The following is a 23,869-nucleotide window of genomic DNA, read 5'->3' on the forward strand; positions in this document are numbered from 1 at the left end:
TCGTTGTTTCTTCTTTTCGTCGGGAAACATTCTGGCACGCACGGTTCACATTCAAATTAATGTAAATAATTGGAAACGTGGCCTGTTGATATGATTTTTTTGTGATTACTTAGTGAATACATGAGCAAGCAAAAAACATTTATTTTATATTTTTATGTGCACAGGAAATACCCAATTATCATTACTTTTGGATCAACCTAGTACATTTAATATGAAAGATTTTAGCTTTTTCTTTCTTTTTTTGGTTTTCTGCTTTAATTACTTCGCAAATTTAAAGGGAAGTTCATTTAGAAACTATAAATAGAGCTCCTCATTGTATTTTACAATGAGGACATCACTTCGAAAATCTGCTATGAATATAAAATGTATGGGAAATAAAATGTATGGGAGCGTTTAATGTAACATTTTTGGATATTTCTCGTTTTATTTTTAAAAATTTATTATGGCCATTTTACTCATTAGGTTAGAAGTTATAGTACTTTCGATATCAGTTTAAAGTTTTTTGGTATCTGCAATAGTTACGGAATAATCGCTTGTGCACACTTAACGATTACACCCTGTAAGTATATCACTGTGTTTATCACTATAAATGGTACACTGTACATGTACAATGATTATATTTTATATTATGAATACGTTTTATGCACAGTTTTATGGCATTCAAATGCTTTATAAATATAAATTTATAAAGAATAGTAAAAATATGTATGTAGTTAGTTAAAATTTTTCTTATTCATTTAGAAATCATTAATTTACTTACCGCTTACATAGAGGGGTACCGCCAACCTCCGGGAAGTTGGCACCGCACTTTGAAGTTAGAAAAATTTTAAAGGTTGTTCCAGGTTGTTCTAGGTTTGTTCTACATTGTTCCAGAATTTCATACAGCTGAGATTAATACTTTTCGAGAAAAGTCAAAAAACCCGATTTTTGAGCTGGCACCGCACTTTTTAGATATCGCGATTCTGGTGGTTGTTCCAGGTTGTTCTAGGTTTGTTCTATATTGTTCCAAAATATCGCGTCCGAAAAAAATTTATTTTCCACAAAATTCGTAAAAAACCAAAAAGAAGTTGGCACCGCACTTTGAAGTTAGAAAAATTTTAAAGGTTGTTCCAGGTTGTTCTAGGTTTGTTCTATATTGTTCCAAAATATCGCGCCCGAAAAAACTTTATTTTCCACAAAATTCGCAAAATACCAAAAAGAAGTTGGCACCGCACTTTGAAGTTAGAAAAATTTTAAAGGTTGTTCCAGGTTGTTCTAGGTTTGTTCTACATTGTTCCAAAATATCGCGTCCGAAAAAAATTTATTTTCCACAAAATTCGCAAAAAACCAAAAAGTAGTTGACCTCCAGGAAGTTGGCACCACACTTTGAAGTTAGAAAAATTTTAAAGGTTCTTCCAGGTTGTTCTAGGTTTGTTCTATATTGTTCCAAAATATCGCGTCCGAAAAAAAATTATTTTCCACAAAATTCGTAAAAAACCAAAAAGAAGTTGGCACCGCACTTTGAAGTTAGAAAAATTTTAAAGGTTGTTCCAGGTTGTTCTAGGTTTGTTCTATATTGTTCCAAAATATCGCGTCCGAAAAAAAATTATTTTCCACAAAATTCGTAAAAAACCACCTCCGGGAAGTTGGCACCGCACTTTGAAGTTAGAAAATTTTTAAAGGTTGTTCCAGGTTGTTCTAGGTTTGTTCTACATTGTTCCAAAATATCGCGTCCCAAAAAAATTTATTTTCCACAAAATTCGCAAAAAACCAAAAAGAAGTTGGCACCGCACTTTGAAGTTAGAAAAATTTTAAAGGTTGTTCCAGGTTGTTCTAGGTTTGTTCTATATTGTTCCAAAATATCGCGTCCGAAAAAAAAATATTTTCCACAAAATTCGCAAAAAACCAAAAAGAAGTTGGCACCGCACTTTGAAGTTAGAAAAATTTTAAAGGTTGTTCCAGGTTGTTCTAGGTTTATTTTTCATAGAAAGATAGTTATTTGAATTTCGAAAACATTCTTACACGTTTCTGTAGGGTATATAATATAGTATTTATCAAATTTATTCATTAGGTATTTATTAACTTAATAGTAATTAACTTTGACATGGTATCTTATTATAACTTTATATTTTGAGTTTTCAAAGCGGTAAAAAGTTCTTTTCAGAACTACTTACACATTATTTTATTCATCTTATTGTTTCTTCACAACACATTTTCCGGTTTCACTTACTTTTGCTATTAATTAACATTATTTATTTTTCATAGAAAGATAGTTATTTCGATAACACTTCAAAGTGTGGTGTCTATAGAACAACTCAGAACAACCGCCAGAATCGTGATATCTTAAAAGTGCGGTGCCGCAGATATTTTTTTTTTGAAATTAGTGAAAAATAATTTTTTTTCGGACGCGATACTTTGGAAAAATATAGAACAAACCTAGAACAACCTGGAACAACCTTTAAAATTTTTCTAACTTCAAAGTGCGGTGCCAACTTCTTTTTGGTTTTTTAAGAATTTTGTGGAAAATAATTTTTTTTCGGACGCGATATTTTGGAACAATATAGAACAAACCTAGAACAACCTGGAACAACCTTTAAAATTTTTCTAACTTCAAAGTGTGGTGCCAACTTCCCGGAGGTCAACTACTTTTTGGTTTTTTGCGAATTTTGTGGAAAATAAATTTTTTTCGGACGCGATATTTTGGAACAATGTAGAACAAACCTAGAACAACCTGGAACAACCTTTAAAATTTTTCTAACTTCAAAGTGCGGTGCCAACTTCTTTTTGGTTTTTTGCGAATTTTGTGGAAAATAAATTTTTTTCGGGCGCCATATTTTGGAACAATATAGAACAAACCTAGAACAACCTGGAACAACCTTTAAAATTTTTCTTACTTCAAAGTGCGGTGCCAACTTTTTTTTGGTTTTTTACGAATTTTGTGGAAAATAAATTTTTTTCGGACGCGATATTTTGGAACAATATAGAACAAACCTAGAACAACCTGGAACAACCGCCAGAATCGCGATATCTAAAAAGTGCGGTGCCAGCTCAAAAATCGGGTTTTTTGACTTTTCTCGAAAAGTTTTAATCTCAGCTGTATGAAATTCTGGAACAATGTAGAACAAACCTAGAACAACCTGGAACAACCTTTAAAATTTTTCTAACTTCAAAGTGCGGTGCCAACTTCCCGGAGGTGTACCGCCACCCACAGCGCTAATGGTAGCTGAAGACCCAAAATGTGACAAAGGCTACTTTTTATCCAGGAAATCCCACAGAAGGGGAACTATACGGGTTTTTCTTTGAACACGAAGGCGAAGCCGCAGGCGGATAATATCCATACTAATATTATAAATGCGAAAGTAACTCTGTCTGTCTGTTACTCAATCACGCCTTAACTACTGAACCAATTTGCGTGAAATTTGGTATAGTGATATTTTGATACCCGAGAAAGGACATAGGATAGGTTTTATCCCGGAAATCCCACGGGAACGGGAACTATGCGGGTTTTTCGTTGACTGCGCGGGCGATGCCGCGGGTGGAAAGCTAGTCTAGTATAAAGGTCGATTCACACATATCAGTGAGCCCACAGTTCCGGCACAGTACCGCATCAGTGATAATTATTCTTTCAAATATTCTCTATGGAGGTATTCACACTTGTCAGTATCAGTGTCGTCTCAGTACCGTCAGTGTCAGTGCCGGCACCGGCCATCACGGACGTGATCGGCGATGACGATATTTTATCACGGATCACTGACGCCGCCATCAAAACAATCGACGTCAACGCTAGTCTGAAGGGAACGTCGTGTGTAAGGAACTGTACTGTGCCTGATATGTGTGAATTGAAGCACTGACACACCACTGTAGCACGGATACGGAACTGTGGGTTCACTGATATGTGTGAATCGACCTTTATAAATATTATTATATTGTCCTTTATAAATATTTTTTTATTTGTAATTAAGTTATTATAAAAAATCATTAAAATCTGTTCAGCCGTTCTTGAGTTACAAGTTGTATCTAAATAATCTGAGGTTGTATTTTGATAAAACTTCACTAATACTTAACTTTTTAATATAGTAAAGTTTAGATTATCTATAACTTGCTTTATGCTGCGTTATCCTTTGTTAACGAAATGAATCCAATGTTATGTCCCTTCTCAGGTCTCAAACTATATTTGTATCAAATTTCATCGGAATTGGTTCAGTAGTTTTAGACTATTGACCATGAAGAAGAGGCATACATATAGACCGAGAGAAGTTACATTTGCGTCTAACATATTAAGTAGGGATTATAAAGTTTAAGAAAATTAATATTAATAAAACAACAGATACAAAAAGAAAGATTTATTTTATCTTAGTATATTCAACACAACGAGATGGGTCCGTCGGGAAGTACTCTTGACACTTCGTCATTAGCCTTTTCAATGCTTGTATATATTTCCTTTGCGTTTCGTCATTCATTACGTGCGCTACGTTTTTGGAGAAAATCTTTTCTCGACCTGTACGAGCGTGAATACCAACCATAGTCACACCGATGGGCCAAGGGGCATTGCCAATAGCCATTTGGAGATATGCATCACTCGCCTGAAAACAATAGTAGAATAATAGATCTCAATTATTTAACTTGTTACATCTTTATGATCTATATAATAAAAATGAATCGCCAAATTTGATGCTATGCGCAAATATCGAGAACAACTGAACCAATTTTATAATATTCCTTGAAGTATGAAGATGGTACTTATGGCGTGAAAACATAAACATGTAGCACGGGAGATGCCAGGGTGGAGTTTAAAATAATACAAATATTAATCTTTCAGTTTGTACTTGATATTTTATATTTAAAATATGCAAAAAATAAAATACCATTATATAGTTCCTTTCTAATAGATGCTTGGTGATTTCCATTAAACTGTCACAAATGTCTTCCGGTAAATTTTTCTTTTTCAGCTTGCGCATTAATGGCTTTAAATATACTTGTGTCTGTGTGTATGTTGCTCTGGCCATTTTGTGTTTGGTTGATGTTTTTTCAGCAGCAGTAGCAGAGTTGAGCTGTTGTCCCCATATATTTAATAAAAACTGCAAAATTTGTTAAGGTAGTAGTAATGTAGTAAGTAATGATTTATATTAATAGTTTAATATAAATCATTAAAATTTGTAACAATTTATTGATGTATGTATTCCCAAATTGTATCTATGTTAAAATTACAAGTTACAACTAAGAATAACATTATCTAGTTTCATCAAGTGTGCATGTTATTTAAATTACAGTCATTTGAAATACATTACAACAAATTAACATCAAAATGAAAACGGTATATACATAGTTAGCAAGCACAAAATTAAAGGTAGAACTAAACTGTGCTTTTAAAAGAGAGTAATAAAAAGTAAAAAGAAATATCGTCTTACTTGTAGCAAAATCATTATGACATTCATATCATGGTTTCTGTCACCTTGTCCCATTGTTTTGGCCATCTCCTGTATTGTTTCATAGGTAATAGAATCATCTAGATCATCTTCCTTGTGTGCCTTTTCACCATCAGACTGTAGTCAGTTGAAAAAAAAAAATTTTAAATTGTAAAATCTTAATCTTAATATATATAAATCTCGTGTCACAATGTTTGTCCTCAATGGACTCCTAAACCACTTAACCGATTATAATAAAATTCGCACACCATGTGTAGTTTGATCCAGCTTGAGAGATAGGATAGGTTTTATCCCGGAAATCCCTCGGGAACGGGAACTATGCGGGCTTTCCTTTGAAAATGCGGGCGAAGCCGCGGGCGGAAAGCTAGTAATTTTATAGATATGTAGATAATAGGATTAAAAGTAGAAAATGAATTAAAAATGTTTAAGCAATATTACTAACCTGTGTGCCCAGTGCAAGAATCTCATTTAAATATGCCTCATCCACTTTGTCCATAGCCTCTTGGAAATCATTTCTGAACCCCTGAAATAATTATTCTCACAACATAAATAAAATTTAAAAAGTTCTCTTGATATTATTGTAAAGGAGACACTTCTTATTCCTGTGAAATAAGTTGACATGTTGTGTATTTACTATTTATTAATTATTAATAATTATTTCTTACCTTATTTGCTTCTGGTTCCTGAATCTCAATCCTTCGCAACCTCTTGAAAGATTGTACTTCCATTTCACCAAACAAAGTTATAGGATGTCCGCGTTCCCTTAACCTCTTTATAACCTCTGCTCTTGGCAATGCAGCATTTTCACTTTGTTGTGTTTCAGCCTCCTGGGTCTTTACTGAAATTTAAAAAAATCAAGTGTTCAAGCTATTTGAAAAAACCATATTTTAGTAAAGGACAAACAACACTACTCATTTTGTTGTACCTTTTACAGATTCTACTACTTTATTATCATCTTCATCGTTTTTCTGTGGGCCATACTTTTTCATATACTCTTCCTGTTCTTTTGCTAGAAGATCACCGCGTTTGAAGTACTTTTTTGAATTGTTCTAAAATAAAAATAAGCAATTACAATCATTACGGTACCAATAGCATACAATGTTTATTAATAATAATGTGTGGAACACTCAATCCTTACCAAAATATTTTTCTCTTCCAAGAGTTTTCTCTTACGTTCTATCTCTGCTTTTAATACGTTCATTTTTATTTATTTATATATTTTTAATGAAAAGATACATCAGGATGCAACAATCCTCAAACACAAACGTAAACAAAGTTCAAAAAGCGTTACTCTCTCCGTCTCCAAAGAAATGTTATTATTTTTTTTATTTAATTTATGAAGAATATTTTTTATAGATAAACATCAGCACATAATCGGGTTATTGACCTAAGAAACTGAAATGTAATTTTTGATTTTTAAACATCTCTAACATAATATTTGTTAGCAAATGCCCAAAATAGTGCCAAAATAATACATAACGTGTGACAGATAATATGACTTTGAAGTTCACAGATTAAGTTGAAGTTTGAAATAGAAATTAGAAGCTTGCACCACAGTATTACAATATTAGGAAATATGGTAATACTGTGCTTGCACTCTCAACAGCTCTGCCATGCTGCTATCAAGTGACTTTACAATATCGATACAAGTCCTTCAGTCGCAATCTTAAAGCACACCCCGGACACTCCAGTTTTGACAGTCACACTGTAGAGACTGCAAATGTGTGTGTAAACTCTTTATGGTTGGCACATTTGTGACTAGCGTAAAAAAAATTCGCGTTTTTCTGATGAGATACATCCGTAAACAGCACAATATCTAACCATTTTCTACGAAAAACGATAATCACAAATCCAAAATAATAAAATTGCTTTAAGTCAATTTGATTAAGGTGGATGTTCCGACCGTCCCTCCATACATTTTTGATTACCTCTAAACACTTAACACAGACACTATTTCTTTAAAACTAATCATTTTATCACTTCTCTATAATGAAATGTGTGCGCGTTCGACCTTTTTAATCAATAATTTACAATATTTACTTAGAAAAACAACAGTAAAATACCGGAAAAATTTGACACTTCTACAGTAGTGTGCGTGACTTTTGCCAAGCGAAACACGACATAAAGCACGACATCTAGCGCATAGACTATATACTTATTACAGATCTAGCGCGTCAATGTCTAAACGAAAGGCGATGTTTAGACATAAGACGCGCTAGATGTCGTGCATTCGCGTTCGTTATCTTATATACATAATGAGCATAATTCTAATAAATCAAAGTTCTATGTAAAAATTGAGTAATTTCATTTCCAATCGTTCAAAGAAAATAACAATAAAATAAAATAAAACTAATGACCTTAGAAACTATGTTTTTTTTTGTAAACAATTTATTACTCATTATTGTTCGTCCGTCGTAGGTCTGTAAACTGTATTGTACACTGAAGGTAAATGGTACTGTAGGTACTTTAGTTCGGCGTCGTCGTCGGCTTGATATAAATTACATTCTTGATTTCATTGACACGCGCTATGATTTGCGCGCGGAATTTCTTGTGTTGTGAATTTATTTTTGTATGCTATGCATTTTAATTGATTCAAATTGCAATGTTTCTCTAGTATGCATTTGAGACTATATTGTAAATTGTAATAATTGATCGTGGGTATAGTAATTAATTATTCTAATAACGCAATTAGTAATATATGTATTTTCGGTGGGATTCAAAACAAAAAATTGGCCCGTGATTTTTATGAAATTTCACCACATTGCAAATCACATCAATCATAGTTCATACACATGTATGACGAAAGTGATTAGTATTGTGGCTAACATTGACTCATCAGTTCATCACTGAAACCAGTGATAAATCAGTACCTATATCATATTGTGTTTGAATATTTTTAAACAATGATATAAGTATACAATTATTATAAATCGGTAAACTATCAAAGTAATCACAAACTTGCAAACATTGGTAAAATGTCCAGTAGTTTATGAGCCTATTCATTACAATCAAACAAACAAACAAAGTTTTCCTCTTTATAATATTAGTGTAGACAAACACTATGAATACGATCACGAATGCAAATTCGGGGATTTTCTAATTATTGCTAAATAATAATTGAATTCGTTTTGAAATACTCTATAATTTTTAGTGTATAAATATTAAATAGACATTTATAATGTGGTGCTCATTTTTTTTGTACTGCTAACGCTATTGTAGGTACCTATTTTCGTTGTTTTATTTCAAGTGAACACGGCCATACAATTTTGTCACGAGCCGCCTATGATTGTAGGTTCTTTTGTTAGGCTCCTTCGTCGTCCGCGTCGCGTCCGCGTCGGCTCGAAAGTTCTTGATTTCATTGTCACGCGCTATGATTTGCGCGCGGATTTTCTTGTGTTGTGAATTTATTTTTGTATTATTATTATTTTTTATTTTTTTTTTATTTTATTGATTCAAATAAAATATTTCACTAGTATGCATTTGAAACTATATTGTATTATGTATAATTTATCGTAGGTATAGTTATTCTTATAACGCAGTTATATTTTCGGTGGGACAATTTGACCCGTGATTTTTCTGAAATATCACCACGTTGCAAATCACATCAATCATACACATAACACACGTATGACGAAAGTATAGTGGCTAACATTGACTCATCAGTTCATCACTGAAACCAGTGATAAATCAGTATATCATATTTTATTGTGTTTGAATATTTTTTAAACAACGATATATACAATATTATTATAAATCGGTAAACTACCAAAGTACTTCCGAATTTTCAGACAGACAAACAAGTAGTTTGAACACGCAGTTTTCTTATACTAGTAGCAAAAATCAAAACCATAATATTATGTTTACCTACTATATTTTACTAAAAGTCGAGTGCGTCGAAATCGTAAATAATAATATAATGTTTTTCACCTTCCTGGTTATTTTCCCATAGTAAATAGTGTTTTAGGTTTGTTGTTGTAGGTAGGAATAATAATAATTATTCTTACTTGTTGGTTATGAAATGTATATTGAAATAATTTACTTTTACAAATCATTAGTGATATTAGTTTTGAGTGAAAATGCTTGGATCAGCATAATATTATATGGTACTTCAAATACATGTTTTGATAAAAAAACAATAGTGTAATAAAATAAAACTGCGTTTTATTGTAATCAATGTTGACAGTTTTAAATTCCAAAATTATTGATCAATAAAATAGTTTACACCAACAAATATAACTTTTATTTTTATAACCATCGTTCATAATATAAACCGTAGCAGGTGGCGTTTTGAAGTTCTGTCTACTCATACAGAAAAATGGAAAACTTGTTTTTTTTGTAAACAATTTATTACTCATTATTGTTGTTTGGCTGTGTGTTTGGCAACTCGAAGCGTGGTCGTCCGTCGTAGGTACTTTTGTTCGGCGTCGCGTCGTCGCTCGTCCGCGTCGGCTTGATATAAAACATTCTTGATTTCATTGACACGCGCTATGATTTGCGCGCGGAATTTCTTGTGTTGTGAATTTATTTTTGTATGCTATGCATTTTAATTGAATCAAATTGCAATATTTCTCTAGTATGCATTTGAGACTATATTGTAATAATTGATCGTGGGTAGGTATAGTAATTAATTATTCTAATAACGCAATTATATTTTCGGTGGGATTCAAAACAAAAAATTGGCCCGTGATTTTTATGAAATTTCACCACATTGCAAATTATATATTATACAATTACAATTACAATTATTATAAATCGGTAAACTATCAAAGTAATCACAAACTTGCAAAATATGCTTTTCCGAATTTTCAGACAGACACACAATTTTATTAGTTTGTTTTAGCAAAGTAGGTACCTATACTTATACGCTTACGTCGCGCGTCGCGTCGCGTCGTCGAAAACGGTGCGCCCAGAAACAAACATACCTACCTAATTCAGTTACAATCCTTTTTTTGTTCCGTAATATATTGTATTCTAATACGATTTTTTTTATTCGTCGGCCAGTTCTACTAGGTATAAAAAGATAAAATTGAAATATAATTATTGTAGCGACAGCCATATGTTACTATGTTTTCGTAAATATGTTTTTCACCTTCCTGGTTATTTTCACATAATCTTATATATATATATAAATGAATCGCAAAATGTGTTGGTAAGCGCATAACTCGAGAACGGCTGAACCGATTTCGATAATTCTTTTTTTATTATATTCCTTGAAGTACGAGGATGGTTCTTATGTAGAGAAAACGTAAACATGTACCACGGGCGAAGCCGGGGCGGACCGCTAGTCTAATATAAAAATGAATCGCAAAATGTGTTGGTAAGCGCATAACTCGAGAACGGCTGAACCGATTTCGATAATTCTTTTTTTATTATATTCCTTGAAGTACGAGGATGGTTGTTACTTCTTATGGAGAGAAAACGTAAACATGTACCACGGGCGAAGCCGGGGCGGACCGCTAGTAAATAATAAAATAATAAATAGTGTATTAGATTTGTTATTGTATCTTGTATACCTACGAATAATTATTCTTACGTCTTGTTGGGAAATGTTCAAATACCTACCTATTGAAATAATTTACTGTTACAAATCATTAGTGTTATTAGGTAGTTTTGAGTGAATAGGCATGGATCAGAAATAAAGAATATAATATGCTACTAACTACTCAAATACATACACGCCAAACTTGTTTTACATTCACGCCATCTAGAGTTCAATCTTTATCATTTTTGTATGTACGTCTGTGTGTGTAAACGACCCTGTATGCAATGACAGATGTTAAAACGCATGGTTTTACCGAATTGGGTGGATTTTAAGGCAATGATATGACATATTTAAATAAAATATAATATTCAGTAATCGCCATGACTATTGACCTTAATCTTTTCCAATTACGCAAAAACTCAAATAAACTAGAAATGTAGAATTCAGCGCCATCTAGCGGGACATTGGCTGGGAACAGATCGTAGCAATCACCTTAATGTTGTCAATCTTCGTTGCGTTTCGTCCAAGAAGCTTATATCCTCTAATACACTGGAGATCGCACTATGACCATTAACTTGAAACAAGAAACTATGACATTCAATGACGTCAGTCATGTTATTTGTCTCTTTCTGTCGAGTGACCACGCTGGTTTGTAAATTCAGGATTTTTCAAAATAGAAAAAACTAAAAATCATGGTCTATAAATAATAACGACATATATTTTTAACAGTATTTATATTATAATATTATGGTCATACTTTATAGGTAGGTACATACAATTTTAATTGGTATAGAATGATAGTTATAAATAACTTTTGGCTACAAAGCTTGGATATGAACCGATATATAGCATTAACATCCTTTGTAAATAGAGGAAAGTTGTGTTTTGCATCAGATGCTGTTTACCAAATTGTTAGCTACTCAGATCTTCTTTTTAAACGCGTTGCTTCGACGGGTCAATTTCAAGCCAGAATCATCAAAGAAAAACTGTTTATAGCAGCCTTGCACAAATTTCAGCTAACTTTACAAAGTTTGTTTTTCAAAAGGTATTTTTTTCTGGGTCGTAATCCTCAGTAACCTTGATGGGCACATATATTTCTTTTTATTTTACTTTTTGGAAAGCTGAAATACGTAAAACAAAAAAATATGAGGTAAGTTAAAAAAGTATAAATTTCAATGTAAAAACGAACAATCTTATAACTACATGTGAGTGCAATACCGATGTCATGTGTTGTTTCATTACTAGTAACAATCTTTAAAATGGTGTTCTAAATTTTCATCATAATATTGTTATTACAATATATTCTCTTCGCTATCCATAAAAACTCGTCATCATGGTTACCTTACTTGTTAAATCTATTTATTGAAAACTTGTTGAAAAATGATAAAGTATTAGGGAAATAACAAATTTAACATGACTGCTTACTAAAATGATGCTAAATTAGACAATTTTTGCCATTGAAATGATTCTAAACAGGTAAATGCAGGAGTATTGAGGAATATTGTAAATAACGTAAATATACACTTGCCTGTGAAATTCTATGCCAGAATTTGGTGTCCAAACACTTCTGCAATTTTGCACAATACAATGCATTCTTTATATTCGGAAAATATTCATTAAATAAGCAACAATATTAACTTAAATATTCGAAGCGACGCAATTTTTTTGACACACATGCCATATTGACAAAGTGAGAGTTGCTACAATTTTATTATGGTGACTACCCATAATCAGGGAGTATCGCTTTTTAATAATTGGTTCAGATACTTAGTTTATTTAGCATAAATAATAATTGTCTCATCCAACAATGCTTCTGATTGACGTTGTTGGCAATTTATCAACAAACTCATGTACAAAAACTAACCTTTTGCACAGAATATTACAGCATACATAGTAGCCTTGGGAAAACTTCGTATTAACAGTGGCAATACCAAGTTAGGTGTGAAAGTGATAAAAAACATGAACTGGGCAATATTTTCTTGTTACACGTCAATGTTCATACCGAAATCTCCAGTGTATTAGATATAAGCTTCTTGGTTTCGTCTAAAGACCATAGAGGAAGGATGTATAACTGAGATAGAGTGGCTACTCTGTGGTAATAAGTGCATGTATGGAACGTGCTGCCATCTGCAACTTTGTAGGATAACTAATGCTTTAAAGGGGTATATATATATATAGCTATGCAGTATGCATATCGACATTTAGCACATATGGAGCGAAAGTATATTTACAAAAATATTACTAACACCAAGAAAAGCGTCGTATTCGTGACAACACTCTTTTTGTGGCGTTAGTAATATTTTTGTAAACATACTCTCACTCCATAAGTTGCCTTGTAAGTTGAGTAAATAATAAATAAGTAATGAGGGCAACCAAGGGTGAGAATAAAAAACAATTTCTTTAGCGGTATTCACGTTTATTAAATTGAAATTGAGATTTATATACTATACAATTGCTAAAACCTCTAAAATCTCTAATAAGTATTTATTTAATTTATTTTTAAATCCTGGAAGAGGAACCCCTTGCAAGTCTTTTGGGATTTTATTAAATATCTGAATACATATATAAGGAACATTTTTTTTGTACAAAGTTAATTTAGGCCTCGGTAAAAACAAATTGTTTGGATATCTTGTTAATTTTCCAATTTCTTTATTAGTTTTAAAATATTGAGGATGTTTTTTTATGAAAATACAAATTTCTTTGATATAAATACATGCAAGAGGCAGGATTCTCAAGTTTTTAAAAAGTTCTAAGCTTCTAGCGTGTTTTCTCCTCCGTTGAAAACTCATGATCACAACGTTCACAACAGTTAACAACAATAAAACAAGTAACAAAATAACAAAACAAAACTTAACCAAAACAAAAACTTAAAAGATAACCAGATATATTTAACAAAAACAAATGAGATAACCATAGAGTACATTATTACAAACGGAGATAACCTCGAAATCGCATCAACGTCCGTCCGAAAGTTGAAAACTATGGTTGACAATGACAGTCGCACATCATTACAAGATGGCGGCTTTTTTTTTAATTTTAGTTATACCACTCATCGCCCGCGTCGCTGTCGTCTATGCGTTTACACGTTTACATGACAGTTTTGAGTGTGCCCCCCCTGCTAAAGACGTCGTTGGTATCGTCCTTGCGGGGAAATGGGTACCATAACATGTCTGATCGTGCGGGGTGAGGTAAGTGTTTAATTTTGGCGGGAGGCGGAGAGTGTCCGTTCTGTAGCGTTTAGCTACTATTATGTACATTATATTCTGTGCTTAAAGTCTGTCAAGTGACAACAGCTGTCAGTTGCCAGTATCATAGATAATTCGGATAATTCTAATTAACCCAAATTTAACCACATATTTTACATTTTACCATATTTAACATACCTATCATCTAGAATATAATTATATTTAAGTAACAAACATTCATTAAACAAGCAATAAGCATTAGCAAGCTTGTGTTATTTATTTCATAGTTTTTTATTTTTATTGATTTTATCTTAGGATTTTATTATCCTGTCTGCTCAGTTACTTTGTACTAATAGATATTATTTCTACTCTGATTTCTACCTACTTTGCAAGATAAATTTCATTTCTTGTAGCATAATAAGGACTCTTCATATTATGTTGTAGATAGATCAGAGATCATGTCAAGAAATTAAATTGCCATACATTTTTAGAGGGTCGATCCATTGTGCTCATAAATGATTCGTGGTCTACAATAATATGGATTTTAGTCATCGAGATATATGTACATTTTAGTAGATCAATAATTATTTTAGTTCACAAAAAATAAAATGTTTAGGTATTTAAATTATTTATAATCTAACTAGTATCTTCCAGTAATCTCTTGATATCGATCTACCGAATAGAACTACGATAAAAGAAATAAAGATCTAATCATTAATTATGTGCTACTTCAATATTAAAACTAAGATAAATGCAGTATTTGTGTGTTTATTGCCCTGCTATAAATACATATTACCTGTGATATTACCTATAATGATTAACATTTGGATAATTTTGATTTATTTATTTCAAATAAAAGGTTGCATTGATAAGCTTTGATAGATTGAAAATAAAATATCTAATAACAATTTTTATAGTTACCTTTAATTTTAAAACAATATATTTAGATATCTTCGTTCTGGGCGATTCAAGAATAGTGGGTGGCGACAATGTTGAACCAGGGTTTGGAAAATTTCACGCTTCTTTACAAAACTTAGACGGCCATCATGTTTGTGGTGGAGCAGTTATTTCACACAGGCACGTTGTTACTGCAGCACATTGTTTGGTCGGGTAAGTTTAGCAAAGGTTTTTTGAAGTGAAAACTTCTTTAGCGGCGTTGGGTATTAAATCTTAAACTCGCGTCAGGACACGTGACCTGATCGAAAAAGCGTAAGACGGATGGATATCAAACATTAATCAAGTTTTCACTTCTGCCGGTACTCCCGGAATGCAACCCGTCTTTTTTATTTGTAAGTGAACCTGAGCACCTTTTTTGTGTTAACAGTAAAGACACTCAACTTTCAGCTACCGTTAATTTTTAAAAAGTATTTAACTTTTTCGCGATGTTGATTTTACGTGGTCGTAGTTGGTTCGTTTTAATCAAAGGTTTAGGCCAAAAATAGGCCTTAACCTTAGATTAAAACAAACCTTTTTGTTTTAATTTAAGGCCTTAACTATTTTTTGTAGGTCCCAAAATAGGCTATCCTAGCACAAAAACGTTTGCCAGCATATTATGTTACTAATGGGAGTGAATAAATGGTCAAAATGAATTATTGGTTACAGAATAATATTGTGGTTGTGCGAATATAATTCGAAATTTCATTTTAAGGGCCCATCCACGTTTTATAAAAGTTGTAGTTGGTACTGAGAATTTGGATATTGGTGGGCTTCAGTACGATGTACGGGCGATTTATATACACGAGAACTACAACACCTCGCTTCGATTACATGACATCGCAGTTTTAAAAGTATCCGGATTGTTTGATCTTCAACGTGTTGATATGATACGAATGGACCGTGATGAATTACAAGAAAATGATATTGTAATTGTAACTGGGTTTGGTGCTGATGAGGTTAGTTTTTTTTTTTAATATTTTATATCTAAGCGGGTAGTTTTGCTTTAGACAATCTTTATCTAAGCGTGATAATTTGTTCTATAGGTAGGTATTATACGAATGCATGAGAGAAATAATAGCAAAAGCAAAATACTATGTACACATGATTCGTTTTGTTCGTGATTATAGACGAGCTTCATGATTAATTGGAGGAAAGTACTTAACTAGATGAATTTTGTACATATTAATTATACCTACATAGATAATTAAAATCGTATGATGCTTGAGTAATAAGTAACTACGGAAACTATTTTAATTGTTACATTGAGTATTAAATTGAATGGCAAATTTCACTTACATTTTTTATTTCAGCCAAAAGGTTCATCCAGTCGTAAAATGCAAAAATTGCAACTACCCGTTTTTAATCAAAAAACGTGCAGATTTGCTATGCGGTATGCTAGAAAAGTCTTCGATACTATGTTTTGTACCTTTACAAGAATTGGAGAGGGCACCTGTCATGTACGTATATTCATAAATCTTATTAGCAATAGCTGCAGTAATCTAATACAGAAACAATATTATGTATATACCTACAGATAAAAATGCTCAGTAGGTGTGTGGAAATACTTATTTTATTGTTCAATTTCAGGGAGATTCGGGTGGCCCATTAATAAAAAACAATAAATTAGTCGGTTTGGTATCTTGGGGTATACCATGTGGAAGTGGATTTCCGGATGTCCATACTCGTATTAATTTCTATATTGAGTGGATTGAGGGTACTTTGGAAAAATCTATAAAGAAATGTTGTCGCAACGAACTGTAGTATTATTGTCATAGTATAGATCATACATAATATTATGACGTGTAATATAGCCGCGCCAGACATACCTATACACCTACAATAATTTATAACAGTTTAGGTACGAAAAAATGCAAAGCTTGGTGTTGGTAATTTGGCAAGAAATCTACATTTACAATGATATGTAAAAGTATATAAAAATGTAGCATTTAAATATTAAGTACCTATAATAAAAAATCAAATGATATGTAGGTACATGTTTATTCCTTTACTAATTTTAAGATCTAAATAAAAATTATTCATAACTAACTAATAACTTCGTTATTTTTTTGTCATAAATTTTCCTCTAATAGGTATTATAAATTTACTGCTACCCTTTTTTCTTGCTACTTTTAAATAGTTTAATCTTCTCAAAACATATCTGAAAACGGAAAAAATATACTTAAGCAATAAATATGATACCTATAGTTAAAATAATTATATTATTGATAGAAAGCCGTACATTATATTTTGGCAAATATCCGTTCATTTCCATTAAAACAGCCATCACTGGTCTACCATGAGCACATTGGAATGGAGTTTTGCATCTTGCTAATGATTCCAATAATTCAACGCAATTTTGTTTCGATAACTTATCTCCAAACATGATCGCATATCGACAAGCCTGAAAGTAAAAACAGGGTAAATTATAAGTAAAAAGTGTTGATGTATTATTTGCGCCTCCAGAGTGGCACGTCAATGTGGCAAATAATAATTATTAGTCACAATTTAATACAGTTGTCTCTTTTTAGCTTACGATAATTGAATAATTCCATCTTACTTTGAAGTCTAATCGTGTGTGCGTAGTGAGCAGTTTTTGAAGATGAAATGTTGTGTTGGTAACCTATCTACAACTTTTTACTTATAATATGCATCATTGCCGATATTTCTTTTTTTTGGAAATCTACGTAGCACAACGCCTAGTTACCTACTTTTAAAAAATATCAGAAGTATGCTCACCTCACTAAAAACAAGGTTCATAATAGTTTGAGGGTATAGAGGTATATTGCCTTTTAGATATTTAAGTGCATCGATTAGTTCAGCAAGTAAATTTTTAGTAGCTCCGAATACCACTTCCTCCTTAAAAAGTGCATTAATTATTTAAAATAAGCACCTCCGAAATACAATGGAATACATCTACTAATACCTTAGATCATTAAGTAAAGATGGAATAACCTTTCATTTGTGTATATTTTTTTTTTATTTTTTTAACGTACATTTCTAATTAAATGCATTTTCTAATAATCGTCGATGTGTCGTTTATCGATATGATCAAGACAAATAATCGAGTCATGTTTACTCGATCATTGATGCGGCCCCACGAGACTATCATGGAAAGGAAATATGCAAATTTAATCTTTATAAACTAAGAGATAAAGTTGGATTTAAAACGCGATAATGAACCGCATTCCTTAGGAGACTATATTGAAAGGACATACAAATTTAATCTTTATGACCAAAGTGATAAAGTTGAATTTAGAACGCGATATTGAACCGCACTCCCAACGAGACTATCTTGGAATGAAATACAAATTTAATCTTTATGAAGTTAGTGATAGAGTTGAATTTAAAAACTCGTCGCTTAAAAGGTCGTAAATTTTTACGACTTTCGTGACACAAATTATTTTTGTGAATATGTGATTGTGTTTCATAGTGTGATTTACCTGGAAGGTTTAGTACAAGGTTGCCTGGAAGAAATCGCTTTTAAGCGATAAGGCCGCCAATTATAAGTAATATCGTTTCTGTAAATTTTGTTTTTGTGTGCAATAAAGTGTTTTCTATCTTTCTATCTATCTACCCTCCCCGCACCAAAATCAGCAGAAAGTTTAGTTAGAACATTTGCCAGCGTACTCCATCCATTACTTAATGATCTAAGACTAATACAGACTTAGAGTAAATTACCTGTCTGTCAATATGACCGAAAATGGCTTTTGGAATTCCATACAAAGTTATTATATTATCAGTTAGAGTCCATTGTAGACCGAATGCAGACAATTTATCTTTATAGTTATGTAGAAAAATAGCATCATCTTTAGGCAATTTCAAACTAATGCCATCTATTGTGACGCTCTTCCAAGTAGTGCCATCAAAATAATCTAAAGAATACAATGTATAAATACTGGGTCAAATTGGAACAATTTTTTTTTACAATTATTTATACATTCAATTGGGCAACGAAAAATTATGTGATTTAGGTCACCTGATAAATTTTTCTCAAGACGAATTCTCTCATGAACAGCGTGTTGATCAAAAAGCACGAGGAAATCAGAATATGTGTCACTTGAAGCTATCTTTCCGTGCGTGATTGTAGCAATAAATTTGCAGTCAACTTGACCAAATACCTAAATAATAATCACACTTTTATCGTTAAAATCAAGACTTTACCAACGTAAACATTATAAAAATTACTTTATGACTGTAGAAAAAATTAATACTTTAGCTTGTTTTAAAGATTTCGCATCGAATACCAAATCTGCTTTGTCTTTTATGATTTTATTGTTAAATTTATTTATATCCCTCGTAGTTTTTATTTCATTGACATTTTGAATTTTTGGTTCAAACACTTTCGCCGTTTCTACTACCGACTCTGCGAATTTTTTGTAGAGTCGCTGAAAATATATGCTTAATAAGTTTACGGACCAAATGTGAAAAATCTTATTAATTTATAAAACTTACATCTTCATAATATTCATCCTCTAATGTACTGCACATTTTTAACATTTTTTTGTTAATATTTTTGATGATTGGCGACATACCTATCAACAAAACGGAAAAAAGATAATTTTAATGGAGTCCTTATTCATGGAGTAGGTAATATTATACTAGATTGCTAAATCCATTTTTATTACCTTTAGGCATAAATGTATGTCGACCCTGAATAGTAAAATCTTCTAAAATTTTTGAAGACTCTCTGACTTCAGTTATTATATTAGTATTCTGTTTTTTGGAAATATCCAAATCAAAAGTATCTCGGAATAATTCATTTATTTCTTCAGTGTGCAGTGAATTAAAATGGTGGGAAGTAACATTAGCAAGTTCATTTTCTTGCTTTTTATTATCTTGTAAATTTAAAGCTACATCAAATAGACTATCGTTAGTTATTATGTGATTATCTAATTTAGGCTCATGATTTGCAGCGATAGAATCGATAATCGTTTCACAAAAGTTTAAAGGATCAACATTTTCTTCATCTCTCTTTGAATTCAGGATTGATATTATTTCTTCATCAGTTTCATTATTAAATGTTTTATTGTCTTCTTTATTTCTAATTAAATCATCCATGTAATTGCTATTAAAAATTAAAGATCTTTCCATAAAATCGTTATTAATTATATCAAAATTTTCATTAGGTGTATAAATTATGTTTTTCGATAATTGAATAGAATATGTTATATCATATTTTAAGCTCATATTTTTATTTAAATCATGGCTGCCTTGCGAATAATAGTTCTCAATGGTATATGTTTTATCATACATTGATTTCATTTCTTCTATAAAAGGTATTTCGATAGACTCATTATTACGATCAACATATAAGTTGTTTGCATTATTATACTCGTGATTCAGTTCATAATTGAAATTATTTATACTATTTGACACTTGTATAGTATAAACAGATTCATTAATGTCCATTTTCAAAGTGTTAAAAAATGATGCTTTATTAAATTTATTGCAATTTTTCTTTTTAAAAGTAATATTTTTCAAATTAAATGGTGTTCGACTTTTTAAAGAGAATAGATCCTTGGAAGCCTTGCTGATGTAATGGAGATTACTATATTTGTTTTCATAAATCTTGTTATTTAAATTATAATTTTTATGACTTTCATATGTTAATTTGGTAGAAATTATATTGCTAAAAGTACTCTCAGGAAGTTGTTCTAAAAATTAAAATACAAATAAATGTAAAATGAAAATGTATACAGTATATAATATTATGTTATGAAATTGTCATAGAGACTAACCTGCAGGGAAAGTGAATGTATGTGGTTGCATGTTTGCATTGACATCATATTGTAGATCAAATTTTCCAATATTTTTGGTTTCATCTTTCAAAATTGTTTGCACAAGATCATATGATGAAATAACTGCATTTTCTTTGAATTTTTCAGCATCTATTTTTACATCTTTATTATATAAACCTATTTTGTAGTCAATTGGTTTATTTTTCGTTGCATTTAATTTACAATCATTTATGTTAAAATTAAAATTCTCTTTAATCCTTGGTTTCTTATTTAATTGCACCTTTCTACTCGACCTTGGAAACAATTTATGTTTTTCTTTCAATCTTTCAGGAGGATGTAAAATCTTTTTCATTGCATTATTTTCCTGAAAACATTTTGCATTCTCTTCTATATTATTTTTCTTATTATTTGCAGAGTCTAGATAATTCTGATTATTGTTTTTATTGTTTTCTTCCAATGACATTTTAGTTAAAGCATGCCTCTTATTTTTATAATAGTTACAATTTATAGACACCTTTTTCCTTTTACGAGGTTTCTGTGGTTTAGTGTTATCTTCTTTTGAATCAGAGGATGATGCATTATCATTATTTAATATAGTTTCTGCGATTTCTGGTTCATCATTACATTTTTTGTCCAAGTTATTTAGATTTTGCTTTATATTTTTTCGGTTGGAGTGATGTATTGTTATCCTATTTTCCTTTTCATGTAGGTTTGTAAACTTCTTGTTAATTTTTTCTTCATTTTGAGACAATGGTATAGCATTGTTACATGTTGTTTTGAATTCTTGTTTACTTTTCAAAAGTTTTCTTTTATTCTGCTTTCTTTGTCTCTTAATGTTTAACCCTGAAAACAAAATCTTTACATAATATCACAGAATTCATATGTATGCTATTAATTCTAATAAAAAGAAAAAATAGAGGGCAACCTTTAACTCCATTGTGTATATCTAACACTTTTTGTTTCATTGGATTCATTAATATTTTATTGACTATTTTTTTTACTTCTTCTCTTGTATTATTTTCATTATTTTTAGTAAAATTTGGATCCCTTGTATTGTTCTTTACAAACTGATTAGTTACTTCTTTAAGTTTTATTTCCCCACAATAGCATTGTGCCAATTTTTGCAATATATTAGTTATTTGGTCCCAGTTCTTAAATTCCACAGTTGTTTTTCTTAAATTATAATTAACATCATAGTCAAAATATGGACATGATATGAAAAGGAAATACAATGGCAAATCGTGATTATATGTTTCATCATTATTAAAATGAAGCTGAAATAAATAAGAGAACTATGAATAATATGTACAGAATTTAAGAGTGTAATTTATTATTTAAAATTCTCACCTTCTTGATGGGTTTGAACTGTTGAATACACAAAGATTTTTTCAAATGTTTATTCATTATTTGATGGATCTTACTGCTGAAAATAAACTTCCTATTTAAAAAGATCCACTGGTACTTCTTAAAGTCCATATTTCCCTTTCCTATTAAAGCTTTTACTTTATAGTATTTCTTTTCTATTTGTAGTTCTTGTAACTCACTTGGCAAAATGTTAAATAAACTTGATATAGTTGAACAAAGATCTCTATTTTTATGTATTTGGAACACAATTTCGTTTTTTCCATCATCTCTCAGACTAAATGACACATTCACATGAACCAATGATAGGTGCTCTAATAATGTTTTTATAGCAAGCATTTCATTGTGAGTTTCAATAGCTTTCCTTTGTATCTTTAAATTATACAGAAATCCTTTGATGTCAACCTTAAACAAAAAACATTTTATTTCACACTAAAATATTCATTAAATTCAAGAAACAAGATTGTTGAACAATCAGTATGTCATCTAGCAAACTTCATCAAAGCATTAACCCATTGAGCCCCGAGCGGCCCGATCTGACCTCGACACAGTAGATTTTCTATTGTGCCTGTGATTCCAGGGGCTGAGTTATTACGTACTATTAAAATATTGACTTACAGTAGTGCCTTTAGATGGTCTTGAGGTTGTTTTAGTTAACTCTTTGCATTCTCTCCGGCAAAATATTTTCATCCACGTTTCTTGCGAGTCTTGGTGTCTTGAGATTATTTTTATTTCGTGACAAACATCAATAATTGTTGCAAGTGATAGACCACAATATCCATATGTGCATGGAATAGTTTTCAAACCAAATATATCAACAAATTTACTAGATGAATATTTTTGTCCAAGTAAATTGAAGTCATTCTCTTTAATTCCACACCCATTGTCAATTACTTGAATTAAACTTTCCTGTATGTCTACTCTTATTGCAATTGAAGTTGAATCTGCATCCAGAGAGTTATATACCTGTAATAAAGATGAAAATGAGCTGTTAGTATTAGGTATAAATATTTTTCTGATTAAGTACGAAATACAGTTTTAACCAGTTCTTCAACAGCTCCACTAAAACTGTTTATATGATAAGCAGCATTTATAACGGATTGAACGTCTGTGGGTATTTTTATCATTTTTTAAGCATATTTATAGTGAACTAGGTATGATTAAACTTTATAAACAAAACACTTATCTCTGTCTCAAGCTCTGTCTTCATAAAAAGGAAAATAACAAAAGGCAATCACAAATTAAAAACAAAACATATTTTCAAATTGCAACTATCGATTAGGTACAATAAGAGGTACAATTATGTCCGCAAATATTTATTTTATAAAATATATACGTTATCATATCATACCTTCTAATAATAAGATGACGCTAATCTAATTTTTTGCAATATTTTGTACATTTTTTCCCCAAATCACAATTCAAAAATAGTGTTTTCAAAATTGGGCATTGGCCTTTTTACAGAGTTGCCAGTTGCCACTGACCCAGTCTTTGAAGTCTGAACTTCACAAGAAATATTTTAATGTCAACCAAATGTCAATCTTAAGCTGTTAAAATAATGAAAAAAAAAAAAAAATACCACCATTCCTATTCAATAATTCAACAACGATTAAAGCACTGAAACTATCCATCTACATCCAACACATTTATAGTTACTAATAATACTAACAGATTGAAAAAACACAAGCATTTGATTCTATGAATCAAGCTGGCAACACATCAAGAAGCGGGAAATTTAAAAATCTCTTTTCTATCACTCTC

At 31.2% G+C, this 23,869-nt stretch overlaps 3 protein-coding genes and 2 long non-coding RNA genes across 6 annotated transcripts; 2 read left to right on the forward strand and 3 right to left on the reverse strand.

The window, feature by feature from the left end:
- The first annotated feature begins 787 nt into the window (after positions 1-787).
- LOC123694793 lies at positions 788-1,049 on the forward strand. Its single transcript, XR_006751865.1, has 2 exons — positions 788-842; positions 979-1,049. It is a non-coding gene; the product is annotated as an uncharacterized LOC123694793 (long non-coding RNA).
- Positions 1,050-2,909: 1,860 nt separating this feature from the next.
- On the reverse strand, positions 2,910-3,171 carry LOC123694794. Its single transcript, XR_006751866.1, has 2 exons — positions 3,117-3,171; positions 2,910-2,980 (listed from the first exon to the last, which is right to left on the reverse strand). It is a non-coding gene; the product is annotated as an uncharacterized LOC123694794 (long non-coding RNA).
- A 1,136-nt stretch (positions 3,172-4,307) lies between these two features.
- On the reverse strand, positions 4,308-6,872 carry LOC123694784 (pre-mRNA-splicing factor 18). Its single transcript, XM_045640350.1, has 7 exons — positions 6,544-6,872; positions 6,331-6,454; positions 6,071-6,243; positions 5,848-5,928; positions 5,388-5,522; positions 4,845-5,057; positions 4,308-4,562 (listed from the first exon to the last, which is right to left on the reverse strand). Exons 1-7 carry the CDS (start codon positions 6,604-6,606, stop codon positions 4,323-4,325), a joined length of 1,029 nt encoding a protein of 342 aa, XP_045496306.1. The 5' UTR covers positions 6,607-6,872; the 3' UTR covers positions 4,308-4,322.
- Positions 6,873-13,097: 6,225 nt separating this feature from the next.
- On the forward strand, positions 13,098-17,049 carry LOC123695207 (chymotrypsin-1-like). The gene is made up of 6 exons (XM_045640974.1): positions 13,098-13,108; positions 14,163-14,182; positions 15,020-15,182; positions 15,721-15,964; positions 16,319-16,465; positions 16,596-17,049. The coding sequence occupies exons 1-6, from the start codon at positions 13,098-13,100 to the stop codon at positions 16,767-16,769; spliced, it is 759 nt and encodes a 252-aa protein (XP_045496930.1). The 3' UTR covers positions 16,770-17,049.
- Positions 16,991-23,273, reverse strand: LOC123694775 (DNA mismatch repair protein Mlh3-like). Of its 2 annotated transcripts, XM_045640336.1 has the most exons (13): positions 23,152-23,273; positions 22,727-23,074; positions 22,094-22,513; positions 21,672-22,020; positions 20,747-21,589; positions 19,634-20,662; positions 19,461-19,540; positions 19,220-19,393; positions 18,985-19,126; positions 18,687-18,880; positions 17,745-17,864; positions 17,248-17,409; positions 16,991-17,166 (listed from the first exon to the last, which is right to left on the reverse strand). In XM_045640336.1, the coding sequence occupies exons 1-13, from the start codon at positions 23,233-23,235 to the stop codon at positions 17,116-17,118; spliced, it is 3,996 nt and encodes a 1,331-aa protein (XP_045496292.1). In that variant the 5' UTR covers positions 23,236-23,273; the 3' UTR covers positions 16,991-17,115. The 2 variants fall into 2 exon arrangements, with proteins under 2 accessions (XP_045496292.1, XP_045496290.1); XM_045640334.1 differs by lacking the exon at positions 16,991-17,166 and having other exon boundaries at positions 17,174-17,409.
- Between the last annotated feature and the right edge of the window lie 596 nt (positions 23,274-23,869).

This window comes from Colias croceus, chromosome 10 (assembly GCF_905220415.1).
Source record: "Colias croceus chromosome 10, ilColCroc2.1".
Classification (NCBI taxonomy): Eukaryota; Metazoa; Arthropoda; class Insecta; order Lepidoptera; family Pieridae; genus Colias; species Colias croceus.

Excerpts from the sequence above, each read along its gene's own strand:
- LOC123694775 (XM_045640334.1), bottom strand. The coding sequence starts at position 23,235 with ATGATAAAAATACCCACAGACGTTCAATCCGTTATAAATGCTGCTTAT. Across the intron at positions 18,881-18,984 it reads TCTTGAGAAAAATTTATCAG|ATTATTTTGATGGCACTACT; the intron begins GTGACCTAAATC and ends TGTATTCTTTAG. Across the intron at positions 17,865-18,686 it reads TCGGTCATATTGACAGACAG|GAGGAAGTGGTATTCGGAGC; the intron begins GTAATTTACTCT and ends GCACTTTTTAAG.
- LOC123695207 (XM_045640974.1), top strand. Across the intron at positions 14,183-15,019 it reads TCTGTCAAGTGACAACAGCT|ATATCTTCGTTCTGGGCGAT; the intron begins GTCAGTTGCCAG and ends CAATATATTTAG. Across the intron at positions 15,965-16,318 it reads CTGGGTTTGGTGCTGATGAG|CCAAAAGGTTCATCCAGTCG; the intron begins GTTAGTTTTTTT and ends TTTTTATTTCAG.
- LOC123694784 (XM_045640350.1), bottom strand. The coding sequence starts at position 6,606 with ATGAACGTATTAAAAGCAGAGATAGAACGTAAGAGAAAACTCTTGGAA. Across the intron at positions 6,455-6,543 it reads TGGAAGAGAAAAATATTTTG|AACAATTCAAAAAAGTACTT; the intron begins GTAAGGATTGAG and ends TTTTTATTTTAG. Across the intron at positions 6,244-6,330 it reads AGTAGTAGAATCTGTAAAAG|TAAAGACCCAGGAGGCTGAA; the intron begins GTACAACAAAAT and ends TTTAAATTTCAG.